The sequence below is a fragment of the Aricia agestis genome, chromosome 8, assembly GCF_905147365.1.
Source record: "Aricia agestis chromosome 8, ilAriAges1.1, whole genome shotgun sequence".
NCBI lineage: Eukaryota > Metazoa > Arthropoda > Insecta > Lepidoptera > Lycaenidae > Aricia > Aricia agestis.
In genome coordinates this window covers 6,319,059-6,332,995 of record NC_056413.1, presented here as the reverse complement: position 1 = coordinate 6,332,995, position 13,937 = coordinate 6,319,059, and the positions used below count along the sequence as shown (strand labels likewise).

At 36.2% G+C, this 13,937-nt stretch overlaps 2 protein-coding genes across 2 annotated transcripts in view; one reads left to right on the top strand and one right to left on the bottom strand.

Moving 5' to 3' along the window:
• Window positions 1–3,631: 3,631 nt before the first annotated feature.
• On the bottom strand, window positions 3,632–6,001 carry LOC121729527 (histone-lysine N-methyltransferase SETMAR). Its single transcript, XM_042118066.1, has 2 exons — window positions 5,986–6,001; window positions 3,632–4,498 (listed from the first exon to the last, which is right to left on the bottom strand). The coding sequence occupies exons 1-2, from the start codon at window positions 5,999–6,001 to the stop codon at window positions 3,675–3,677; spliced, it is 840 nt and encodes a 279-aa protein (XP_041974000.1). The 3' UTR covers window positions 3,632–3,674.
• Window positions 5,786–13,937, top strand: part of LOC121729913 (GTPase-activating protein) — a 46,710-nt gene continuing 38,558 nt past the window's right edge. The window contains exon 1 of the mRNA XM_042118621.1: window positions 5,786–6,329. Within this exon, the coding sequence (XP_041974555.1) occupies window positions 6,245–6,329 (85 nt within the window). The 5' untranslated portion in view covers window positions 5,786–6,244. The remainder of the gene's footprint in view (window positions 6,330–13,937) is intronic.

The window sequence follows — 13,937 nt, the reverse complement described above, 5'->3', positions numbered from 1 at the left end:
ATAGAACATTATGGATGAATATGCTCTGGAAAATACTATGAAGTGTTGCGTCGCTTCGACTCTGCGCCAGTGTTAGTTGAGCCTTGAAATAAAAACTATAGATACCGACACGTTATATATTATATACAAGGTGTTAGTGTGAACACCGTTATCCTTGAAACCATCAAATGAGCCCGTCAAAATGAACAACTTTTTCTATGAGAACAATGCTGGGAACTCAAAAAAATCCGTCTTCATACCCATACAAATTGCCGATCCGGACATCCGTATGGGTATGAAGACGGCATTTTTTTTTTTGAGTTCCCAGCATTGTTCTTATAGAAAAAGTTGTTCATTTTGTCGGGCTCATTTGATGGTTTCAAGGATAACGGTGTTTACACAAACACACTGTATATATATATATGTATATATATATCGTTTTAGTACCCCAGGCATTCACTAGATGGCGTGAGGTATGCAAAAAAAAATTCGACTCCTTGTCTATTGAGTTGTCATTCTTCTCGCTAGAGTAAAAATTTTCTTTGAGTGTAATTTGAGCTCTGAATAAATTGATTCTTGACAGTAAAAAAAATATTTTGTATGAAACGCACGAGATGTACATGGGTCACGGATGTGGTCGATACTAAGACAGATTTCGCTATCATCTAAAGTAAGACCTATAAGTCTTACAGTCTGAAAGTATTCGCCTTGCATTAGGCGTCTAGAGGCTATGTGGTCGCTGGCCAACAGTGTCTTTTGCATTTCGTATCGTCATGTCACTGATTGTCTCGATTCGGTTCCCTGTGAAATGACCCTTAAACCATAATGTTTAAATGTGAAATCAAACATCTACATTAGCGGTCCCCCGTCACATCTTGACAACAATTATGGACTAAAATATCACTTTACACTTAGGAATTATTTAAACTTAAAGTCAGTAAAATATATTATTTCATTACTTTTTAAAGTTGTTTGGCGGGGTTTTTTTTTAATTTCTTAGTTTAATTTTATTTCATGCTTTTTAAACTTGTGTTGGTTATAGTGCAGAATAATTCCTATCAACAGGATCATATTATATCCCAATGAATACCATCTAAGAGTGTATTTTTGGATGAGGCCGTCAATATGAGTCCAAACATGAAACCTCCACTTTGGGTTCATAATATGGAGCTCGGCTCCTATAGAATCCAGGTGATACTGCAGCAGCAGCATGCAAAAATTTACTGTTTATCTACGTCGTACTAGTTGTCGCAATTAAAATGAGCCTAAACATGAATCCATTGCTCTAAGTTGGTGAGGAGTTGGGTATCCTATTGATTACTCCTTACCAGGTGATGCTGCAGCAACAGGTCAACTTTTCATTAATGTGTAATTTATATTCATAAATGTCACGAACTACAGAATGCAAAATATGAAGCCCACCAAACGACTACAAGATGCTAATCGGCCCTTCACGTACCAGATGAACCGCGATTTTTCAGCACGGAGCGGGCTGATGATGACGAACTATAGCTAAGAACACTCTCGATTAAGTCAGCTTTCAAACAAAAAAAACTAGATCAAAATCGGTCCACCCGTTCGGATGCTACGATGCCACAGACAGACAGACAGACAGACCGACAGACAGACACGTCAAACTTATAACACCCCTCTTTTTTGTCGGGGGTTAAAAACAGATTTATATATTATAGTATTATCATTAAAGACGTAGAATATTCATAAATAATATTATTTTTCTGTAATAAACTTAATTATGTTCTTATTCCATGTTAATTTTATGTTTGATAGCATTTTAAAATAAAAAATATTTTTACTATTCGAATTATTCGAAAAATAATTTGGCGAATATTCGAATAATAAAATCGTCGAATATTCGAATAAAACAAGTATTCGAATATTCGAATAACATACCCTAGATCCTATTGATTACCAGGTGATGCTGCAGCACCAGGTCAACTTTCCATTAATGTGTAAATATTCATAAAAGTCACGAACTAGAATGCAATAAAGCCCACCAAACGACTGCAAGTTGCTAATCGGCCCTTCAGGAACCAGATGAACCACGATTTTTCAGCATGGAGCAGGCTGATGATGATGAACTATAGCTAAGAACACTCTCAATTAAGTCAGCTTTCAAACAAAAAAAACTAGATCAAAATCGGTCCACCTGTTTGGATGCTACGATGCCACAGACAGACAGACAGACAGACAGACCGACAGACAGACACGTCTAACTTATAAAAATTATTTGGCTTGAGTTGGTGTTTAGGTGTAGAAGGTAGTTAAAAGATGGTATTAGGCAAATAGATTCATTCAGTTCTTTGCTAAACAACAGAACAATGTTTGCTGTGTCAGCATTCAGCAATCAGCATATTGTATAGAGTGAGGGTGAAGACAATCGAGCGTAATTTGTGAGTTGTGAGTCGCAGAATTTCGGCTGGCAGAAATTCTGCTGCATTGAGTGCATTCTGTTTCATACAAAAGTCGTGTTTGATTCACACGAGCGTAATTTTGTGATTTCATGATTACGAAATTTGACAATCATTAAGACTTTGACAATAATTTCTAAATAGTTATGATAATATAATATTAGGGTTCTGTGGACAAACCGGAAGGACTTCGATGTCTATCCGTCTGTCTGTCCTTCTGTCTGTCTCCAGGCTGTATCTCAAGAACCACTTTAGCTAGACTTTTGAAATTTTCACAGATTGTGTATTTCTATTGCCGCTATAACAAATACATAAAATAAATATTTAAGGGGGGCTCCCGTACAATAAACATTTTTTTTGGCCTTTTTTGCTCGTAATCAATAATGGCATTCTTAAGTATTTAGTACTTTAATAATAATATTAAAATAAAATAAATATTTAAAATGCTCTCATACAAAAAACAACATTTTTGCCTACTTTCGCTCTATAACGGTACGGAACCCTTCGTGCGCCAGACCGACTCGCATTTGGCCGATTTTTATACATCTTTATCAGTAAGAGGGTGTGCACCATGGAGCTACTTAGTATTAGCTCTGTGGTATGCACTGTGCGTATTTAATAATTGCACCTAAGTTAGATGTTTGTCTAACTGTTAGCTGTTTTGGATTGTCAGTGTTAAATTAAAGTAATGAAGTATTCTATACTAATATTATAAAGCTGAAGAGTTTGTTTGTTTGTTTAACGCACTAACCTCAGGAACTACTGGTCCGATTTGAAAAATTCTTTCAGTATTAGATAGCCCATTTATCAAGGAAGGCTATAGGCTAAAAATTATTAACCTAAGACCAATTGGAGCCAAGAAATAGAGGAAAATGTGGAAAAAACTGGGAAAATTGTATAAAATTGCTTATTATCTTAAAAGCTACTGAAGTAATTTTTATGTTATTTGGCACACATGAAGAATGAACCCTGTGAAGGGTATTTAGGCAATTTTTTGTGGAAAATGTATGGTTTCCGTGAAATTCCTAAATTATATGGGCGAATGTATTATAATCATTGTAATGAATAGGGAATATTGGAGTTATTATACAAAAGTCGGAGCAGAGGGCACTACTAGCACTTAAACAGTAAAGTAAGATGTTGCTCAGTGCACACTACACACATCATATTGGAGAATATTGATATGACATATAATATGACAGTGAATGCAAGGAAACAGCATGTTGATGTCACAATAATAAATTTATTATTAAACTACATAAAAATTCAGTAAGTATTAAATGGCATTATACCCCTACAGCTTGGACTCCCACATAGACACACTTTTCTACAAACATTTTGTTCAGTATCAAAAATGTTGCTGGTACAACCATAGTCAAATGTCAGTTCAGTTCCTGGCAAAATATCTTCGCTACTGAATATAGCTAGTTTTGGAATCATAGAATTTACCCTAACGGGAATAATTTTACAATTAGGCTCACAGCTGTGGTTTATATACCGCCCAATATTGCCAATATAGCTGGGATCGATGAAGGTTTGTAAGGTTTTACCATTACAGTGTTCTTGTAAACAAAATATGTAATTCATTTTACCAGATTGTTGATTAAGATTATTACGGAATATAGCCTGATCCCTCGTTAGTAATTCTCCAGCGTATTCACATATAAATGTACCTCTGTGTATAGCCTGACATGTGATTAAACCTAAACCTTTTAAACTATTTTTACAGCTTTGGACCATAAGACAGTCTATCGGGCCTTTTTGAACCAGACGATTTCCACAGTATTCGGAGCATGAACAAAGATCATTACATTCTTTAATGAAGCCTGAATTTACATCGAATATTGTATTCAATTTATAAGCCCCAATGTTTCCTTTACCGTCTAAGATATAATTTTGAACACCCCCTGATTGTTGTAAGCACTTGCAGGATGTATCGACACATTTACTGCAATCACATGAGTGTGTTACCTGGGAGTTATATTCGCTCAATATGTTTTTGTAATCTTCAGACTCGTCCGAGGGCCCCGGAATACTTTCATCAACATAAACGAGTGTACTAACGTATGAGTGTAGGAGTCCTTCATTTTCTTATTTTGTTTGTTTCAAAATGTTTATATAGGTCGTATTTTGTAACGAGTAATAACTTTTCATTTTTCAAAGTTTTTTTTTTAATTTTATTATTTATTCTTTTTTTCTTATTATGGCACTTCGGCTATGTAACAATGGCCAGTGTCAAGTATTATAAATGGCGGGAAAACAGTATTGTTGCTGGTTGCATACAATTTTCAGCATCGTTTCTTTATATCGTCAGGTCGAAAGTCTAGTCAAACTCGAAGTAAAAAGTCAATACAGTCAAGGAGTCAAGTCAGTCGATTCAGTAAAGTGGTAGACGCTTTGGCTTTACTGAAACTTTCGATGGAGTTTTAGAGGGAACACAAAATGTTAAAATTGACATTGACAATGACAAACTTTTTGTGCGATCGAGTCTGCGGCTCCCATACAGTCGGCATGGCCGCGCCATAAGAGTGTCGACTGTCGAGTATATTTAATAGTTAATACTCGACAGTCGACACTGGCCATGGATAAATAGCCGAAGTGCCATAATAAGAAAAAAAAAAGCGTGACTGTCAAACTGTGTCAAAGGTACCTAATGTCAATCCAATGATTAAGGAAAAGCCAATGGTTTAAGCATTGCTTCTAACGGCCGTTCCCAATATTTGATCTATCTCTGGTTTTGCCCTACTAGAGATAGCAATAGCTCACAATTGACATAAAATATATGTATATAATGTCTAATGTGAGGTATTCCTATCTCTAGTAGGGCAAAACCAGAGATAGATCGAATATTGGGAACGGCCGTAAGTCAATGTGTCGGAGTTTTTGGGAGAATGTGAAAGAGTGATGTTGGGTTTTTATTATGGTTTTTATATTATTTTCCTAAAATTGTGTTATCTGGGTTTTTAATGTGTAATATTGGTAGGATATTAACCATTAAATATTCGTTATCGTGCACAAGTGTGGAAAAGTGATGTAGTAACCAGAAACGTGCTCTTTTGTGTTCCCTCCAAAACTCCATCAAATGTTTCAGTAAAGCGTCCTACCACTTTACTGAATCGACCGACTTGACTTCTTGCCTGTATTGACTTTATACTTAGACTTTGACTAGACTTTGGACGTGACTGACCTGACGATAATATAATAAAAAAATATATTAAAGAATATTGTTTTCCCGTAAAATTATACTCGACACTCATGCTTATAGCCGAAGTGCCATTATATGAAAAAAAAGTCAATGTGTCAAACCAACAAGTAACGACTTGTCATTTGTAATAAATGTCAAGTTGTCAAGAAAATTGGTTGTCTGTGCGTGAATTTGCTGCCGCGCAGGCGCAATACTGTGACGTGACGTAATGTCCATTCATACTTTTTGTTCATTCAATGGAACAAAATATTTTATTGATGAACTGTCGTTGTGTAAATCTATTTGCCAATATAATTGACAAAAATAAATAATTAAATAGTGATTAATTGTGTGGCTTTTTACTGTGAAGTGATTTTTCGTAGGCTAGCCAACCACGAAGTGCATTCATTGATAAATTTTAGAAAAGACAAAAACTGAGCACATGCGCAATCTAAAGTAAGAAGCGATGTTTTCAAAATTTGTAAAAGGCTGTGTTGTGCGTATAATCAGTCGCGCTGGACATTTTAATTTTGTGGTCGTATAGCTATTTACTTTTTCCTCGGTAAAAACAAGCTCAAGTAGAACATTACGACACTCCGGAAGTGGCGGGACTTGCCGGCCGAGGGGCTCGTTCCGAAAGAGATAACAGCGGATGAAAGAGATAAACAGTTATGGATTTAACATGGCGGACGAAACGCGTAAAGTGCGAGTAGAAGAGAGATTGAAAATAAAGATCGGTATGTATTATGATTATAAGCTGATGTAAGATACTTATTGAGGCTGCCCGCATAAAATATTATAAGTTTTTGTCGTTCGGAGCTCGCGAAATTCTATGATGTGTTGTGGGTCCGTGAGGAACAGGTGGTACGAGGTATACAGAATCCAGGGGTTTCTCAATGAAAAAAATCTCGCGCTTGTAGTTGATCCCCGAGTCTAGGGCATAACTGTGAAACAATTTGGTTTTACGTCTATGTTTTGATGGACTTTTATCTGATTACATCGCCCTTTGTTTTTGTCAGTACCTGCTTTGACAGCTCTTGAAGTTATGAATGAATTGCTAAGAACACAATGAACTCGCGGTAAACCTCGCTAGATTAGATAGATATCTCGTACCTAGACTTTATTATCCAATCAAAAGTAATTATGTAACAGTATTTCAGTCATATACTTGCCCAAATATATGTTTTGAATTAGTTTTATCAGGCCCTGTTTGTAACCTACTTTATTTTATAGTTGTTCCTAGAATTGTTAGTTTTTGCCAGTATATTTTATTTTAGCTTTATTATTATACAAAACTTTAAATTAATTTATTAAAAACAAAAAAAAACTCTAGGCAACATCGGTAAAAGTTGAGCTGATGTTCTCAATTTTTGTAAACACTGTTAAGGCCTTTATTCAAAAGTATTAAATATAGTAAAATGTTACTAGATATTTAGTTTCTAAACCACACATGATTAAATCTAACTTAGGCCCGATTTGACCAAACTTGAAGTTACACGAGTATAACTATCATGAGAATAATTTTACTCCTTTAATTTACTCTAGGATATTATTGTTTGCATTTTACCAAGTTACTCAAAGAGTATGAAATAAAATGTCAATTATAGTTCACAATGACACCGACCGTGACAGTTGACACCCTGTTATGCAACTATTCTCAGTTTAATATTTACTCCACCAAAATAGCCCGTGTAAATATTTACTCCCGTGTAATTACCTTTTTCTTGGATTAGAAGTTGGAAAAACGCAAAACCAGTTTACTCTTAGATTAGGAGACAGTTATACTTGGGTAAAATTTTACTCCAGTTTGGTCGAATCTGCCCTTAGTGAGTTTACCAACCATATACCACTAAATTGCTTATGTTGGTGGAAATGTATTTGCAATTATTTAACATATTTTGTAAGTGTTTATTATACTTGATGGTGCTTTAAGTTTTGAATATAATCTCATTATATTCAAAACTTGTAGAACCTTATAAAAAAATTAACAAATAAAATCATCCATTTGTGCAGGTGAAGCGCTTAGCTTAGCTTGTCTCATGATAATTTTTTTACATCTAACCAGCCAATTCTTTTTAACATCTTTATTCATTACTTAATTCATGTTTATCTATAGATATACAATATTTTAATCCCTCGATACTCTTATTGTTCGCTGAGCGAGGTCACGGCAAGCTCACGTCAATGAAAAAATGCTATTGGTTCTCAAAAACACATTCCTCGCAACACATCTCTGGTGGAAACACAGCCTTAAGGTGTGAATTATGAACTTTTTCTTACTTAAATTAAGCAACATTGAAAATATTTAATAAAATGAATTTGACTCATAATTATGAGTAAACATTTAGTGAAATAAATATGCCCGTATAAAGTGATTGATTTTCTTTGTTATCAACGGGAGAACATAAATCCTGAGATAAGGCAAAGTGTGTCTGAGATAAGAATGCAGTATGCCTTCCAGGGCACGACCCTTTCCACTCCTTCGCTATTTCGCTATCTCATACAATGAACCTTACTGTGTACCTAAACACTAAAGTTATGCTCAAACTTGATAACCCTATTTGCAACTGATAAACGTAAAAGACATGTTGTTATGTGGCCTATTATAATTTTACTATTATTATTCAGTTGCTCAATAGCTGGCTATGGTTTATGGATATACATACACATACAAAACATGTTTAATAATATTATTATGGACAATGAATAAACAAAATAAAATCTAGCAAAACACGAGTCAGACATGGGCACAAACATTTCTTTCGTTAGTCTTGCAGGAACGAAAATATTTATGATGGTTAAGAAAATACATGTTGGTGATGGAATGTGGGTGGACAAACAGTGTAAAGAGAGATAATATCTGTATCTAAGCTAAGTCTCAGTAATAAGATCTTTTACTCTGGTACAGAACCCTAAAACAGCTTTAGTGATAATATATTAATTGCATGGGCGTACCGAGGGGGGGGGGGGGAGCTGCCCTCTCCCCCTGGATCATGTTGACGTCCCTACTAAGTATATTAATTCTGTCTGCTCTGTTATCTAGTAGTTTTATCTATAAAAATCAAAAATGAAGAAAACTAATTTTTGCCATTTGTTTGCAATACAATATTTTCACAACTACAATTTTTTTTTTTATTCAAATCAAATCAAAATTTATTCAGAGTAATTTTTTACAAAAATATTTCCGAATGTCGATACTAAGGTGCCTACCACCGGTTCGGGAACTAACCCGGCGAGAAGAACCGGCGTAGGAAACTCGCACGGGGTCATCTTTTACTAAAAAGATGGAAAATTACAATTTAAAACATATATAGCGCACCAAGGCTTTAAATGAATACTGGTTAATTGGAGAACGCCCCTGGCCCAGAACCTGGGTATGCCCATGTATATTTGTGTTATTTTTTGGGCAGTTATTAAATAGATAGTCGTGGAAAAGTAGACTGTATATGTATACCCAAGGAAATTGATTCCTAGGCAGTTGACAGACCTACATCATTTGGTCGGCTTATGTTAATTCAATGTTAGCTGTGATTGGTCGGATGAGTTTGACTTAAGGGTCGACTAACCCAAGCATTTTGAGACACCTGACGATTTTTAAAATGTTGTATATTTATTGACTAAGAAAAAACTACCATATGAAAGACGGGCGTGACTGTGAAGAGAGAAGGATGTTGTTTGATTTTTTGGGTAGTCTGCCAGATGCCTAGAATGCCTAGGAATCAACTTCTCTGATAGTATATATAAAACGGAAGTCATGGGTGTACCCAGGTTCTGGGCCAGGGGGGGGGGGGGGGGGGGGGCAAATTACCCAGGTTCTCGGCCAGCGGGGGGGGGGGGGGGCAAATTAGCCAGGTACTGGGCCAGGGGGGGGCAAATCATTTTTTAAGGGCAAAGATTTTTTATAAGCTAGGTGTTTATAAAGAATAAAAAATTTATAATTTTTTGTTGTAAAAATATTGTATTGCAAACAAATGGCAAAAATTCGTTTTCTTAATTTTAAAATTTTATAGATAAAGTAATAGATAATATACTTAGTAGGGACGTCAACATGATCAAGGGGGGGGCAGCTGCCCCCCTGCCCCCCCCTCGGTACGCCCATGACGGAAGTGGTAGAGCGTATTAAAAATAGGGTTGCTGAGGATTCCTCTTCCGCTTCCTCATAATGAGGAAGTTCCGCAATATTTTGGGTTCCTCAACCGTTACCGCATTCCTCATAAATAAAAATTCCTCTTCCGCTATCGCTTCCTCAAAATTTAAGAGGAATTTATGAGGAATTACACTGCGCATGCGCGTCGCGTATCCAATCACGCTCTGGCGCGGCGGCGCGGCGCCGGAGCGGTGCCGCACCGCACCCGTGCGGCAGCGGCGCCGCTGCGGCGTGTGTCTAAACAGCCTAAGGGCCGCGACACACCAGAATGGCAGCGGCGACGCGAGCACTTTCAGTGTCATAAGATTTTAAACTTTATCTTCATTTTTGTAATACATAGTACAGCGGCCACGGGCGGCCGTAGACTTCTCAAGCGGTACTATGTATTACAATAATGAAGATAAAGTTTAAAATCTTATACTTATAAAATTACATGCCCTGACTGACTGACTGACTGATTCATCATCGCTGAGCAAAAACTGTAAAAGTTACAGCCACGAAATTTGGTGAGTAGGGTTGTTTTATTAAGTAGACACCCACTAAGGAAGGAATTTTGAAAATTTTACCCCGAAGGGGGTGAAATAAGGGTTGAAAGTTTTAATGAAAGTCCGTCATTTCTTGAGTTAGAAACATGAAACTTTATTTTTGGGTTACTGATTAAAAATGAATGGATACGTATTTAAGCGTTTTTGGAAATTTTACCCCCAACGGGGTGAAATTGGGGTTGAAAGTTTGAATGAAACTCCGATATTTTTTGAGTTAGAAACATTAAATTTTATGTTTGGGTTACTGATAAAAATGATTGGATACGTGTTTGAGCGTTTTTGAAAATTCTACCCCCAAGGGGGTGAAATAGGGGTGGAAAGTTGCAATGAAAGTCCGTCATTTCTTGAGTTAGAAACATGAAAGTTTATTGACGACGCGTTTAACGTTTGCTTAAATAGGGTCCGTTTTTACCCTTTGTATAAGGAACCTCAAAAACAAAAAGGAGAAAACTATCCATCTTTGTTATTATACTATGTTAACGCGGATGAAGTCGCGGGCAACAGCTAGTCATATATATGACACTGAAAGCGCTCCGAGGGATGTAAAGAGGTAATATTACTTTCGTAAAATTCGGTTTTTTACCATATTTTACGTAAAATATAAATAAATTACGTAAATTACGGTAAAATTGGGTAAAATTCAATTTAACAAGAGTTAAATCGTATTTTACCTTTTTAGTTAGTAATAATTGGAGTCTTCTTTAAAAAAGAAATAGTCAAAATGTATATGTCCAGACGAATATTACTGAAGTTGGTGAAAACATAAGACTTAATATTCTTATGTTCTGTAAATTCATTTCTCATGAACTGGATAACTACCAAGGCATTGAACGTATGACTATTATGCAAAAATAACTAATAAATAATAATTTAACATCATTAGGACACTTTTTACACTTCTCAAAATGTTCTGTCATCCGAGTAGCATTAGCATTTTTGTACTCCGTATTACAAAATATACACATCACATGTTTCCTTTTGTCATGTTCACTTAGCACTTGGAAATAATCCCACACTTTTACTTGATTTCGTGGCATAATTTACTAAATGCACGTATAGTGCAGTCAGTCAAAACAATTGCAAGCAGAGTTGCATTTTGCGATTTTAGAAAAATGAATCATATTATGATTCATATCATGATTCTTCAAATTTTAGCCCCGCCGAACGTAAGTATGTTGCAAGTTGCAACTTGCAACTACACGCTCTTCTCATCCCCCGCTATACTTTTCGCATACATACGTAGACGGTAATTTTACCGTAATATATATAAATTACCGTAAAATACGCGTATTTTTCCAGCGTTTTCGGTAAAATTACGTAATTTTGCAACCCTCGGCTCGCCTCGCCGCTGTCATTCCGATGTAGCGCGGCCCTTATTGCTAGACTGATTTTGATGATTCTTTATTGTGTGTGTTTTGAGAATGGTTTAGAATTTAGATTCATAGTTTGGTTCACTGGAAAATGCCCTTTTAATTAATTTTTGTGTAATGTATGTACCTAGTAAGTTATGTACAAAGTACAGACAGGACAAAAGTTTGGGTTGGGTCCGCTAGTATTTATAATTTTCTATCTTCCTCTTCCTCATCCGCTTCCTCTTCCGCTTCCTCATCCGCATCCTCTTCCTCATAAAATATCCTCTTCCTCATCCGCATCCTCAAAATTTGCGCGTGACAATTCCTCTTCCTCCTCCTCTTCCTCATAATCACTTCCTCAACAACCCTAAATTTAAAAAATTATAGATAAATTGTGGATTATGAACTCTATGAAAAAAGCTTGAAAAGCAAAAACTGTTTTCTTTTCTTGTACAAGTAGGAATTTATAGGTCTACCAGGATTGATGGCAAAAAGGGAAAAAAGAAATTGACGCTATCAATACTGGGGTAATTGAAGTAATACATTTGATACTTTTTTTTCCTTATAGCGGCTGATTCTGTGTGTGATACATATGCAAATGTAAAAAATATATCCAATGATAAAAGATATTTTTTGAAAATCTTCCATCCAAATTTTCCATGAGATCCTGGTAGACCTATTATACCACTCAAGGGATTGCAGAATGCAGAATACTTAATATCCTCAGGCAGCGCTACAAGCTACCATCCCCTTTTCTATTGTTTTTAATAAAAATCTACTAAATTTAAACTTATATTTTACCATAAAAACGCGGCAACTCCAAAATCTAGTAAGTACTTCTGAATGAAATGAGCGTTATACTATGTAGCTGTAAGTAGCTGTACTATGTAACTGTACATAACGAGAAAAACTATGATTTAATATGAAACAGCGTGTATCGTGTAAAACAGCTATCCCGAACCCGCGGCCCGCCGGGACTTTATTTGTGGCCCGCGTGATGTTAAACCATTTTGAAATTCACGCCCACCGACAAAATAATGTAAAGTCATCGTGAAAGTCGTGAATTTTTTTCACTTTTAAATCGTTAATTTTGAAGAACGTTATTTTTTAAACCTAAAAAATTTTTGTTGCCGCCCACGACACCAAGACCAAAACATGTTTGTGGCCCGCATGAAAAATAGGTTGGGGACCACTAGTGTAGAACGATAAACGGCGACGCTTATGGCGACTTCCGGCGGGCCTTATCTGCGTTGCACCTTTGTTCTTAACATCACTTAGTCAACCCCAAATTGGGTTGCTGCTAATTGTATGCTATTAGTTATTACTTTTTGTACTGACTCATCTGACCGCTGAGTGCAAAAACCTGGAAGGACCTCAGGTATCGAGTTGCAGGTACCATCGAGGGAATTGATTCCTAGGTGGGGGACCTACGTATATTGGTCGCGTTACGTCAAACCCAGCCGACAGATCACAATAATTAACATTGAATTGACATGATCCGACCAAATGATGTTGGTCTGTCATCTGCCCAGGAATCAACTTCTCTGATAACTACATTAAGCCCGGCCGCACATTGTCCGAAATTTCTGATCAGAAACAGTTGAACGTCCGCGCTGTCTCTTACATTTTGTACGGAGTCGAGTGAGCTCGAACTCGCCGGAAGGATATTTCGGATAGTGTGCGGGGAGGCGGTCCGGCGAAATTCAACTGTTTCTGATCAGAATTCGGATAATGTGCGGCCGGGCCAAGGGTCGCGAATTTCCAGGGTACAATAAAATCGGCGAATTCAGACATCTGAAATGTATGTACATAATAATAAGACATAATATTTTCTTTTTTATGAAAAGTATCAAACGTAAGTTGTCTGAGGTACCCCAATATATTATAAGCTACAATATTATTTTTGTAACGAGAATAATTCTAAACAGTATTTACTTAATTATAATTTTTATTAAGTTACTTCAATTTTTCTTTGTTTTCTTTATTATCAAGAAAAAGAACAATTGCTACGAGAGATATATAGATAGACAACACACACACACACACACACACACACACACACACACACACACACACACACACACACACACACACACACACACACACACACACAGCGCGCACTTAAAACTTAAAATTTAAAATCTTTAATGAGTAGCCAGAGGCTCTTTTATTTGTTTTTCAAATATTATACTTGTTTTTTTAATTTAAATCTTAACTAAACTATATGTCTAAAAGAAGGAAAATATATTGGTGATCTGCAGGACAGGCTCAGCCTAGTGCAGGCGCCAAAGTTATATAATA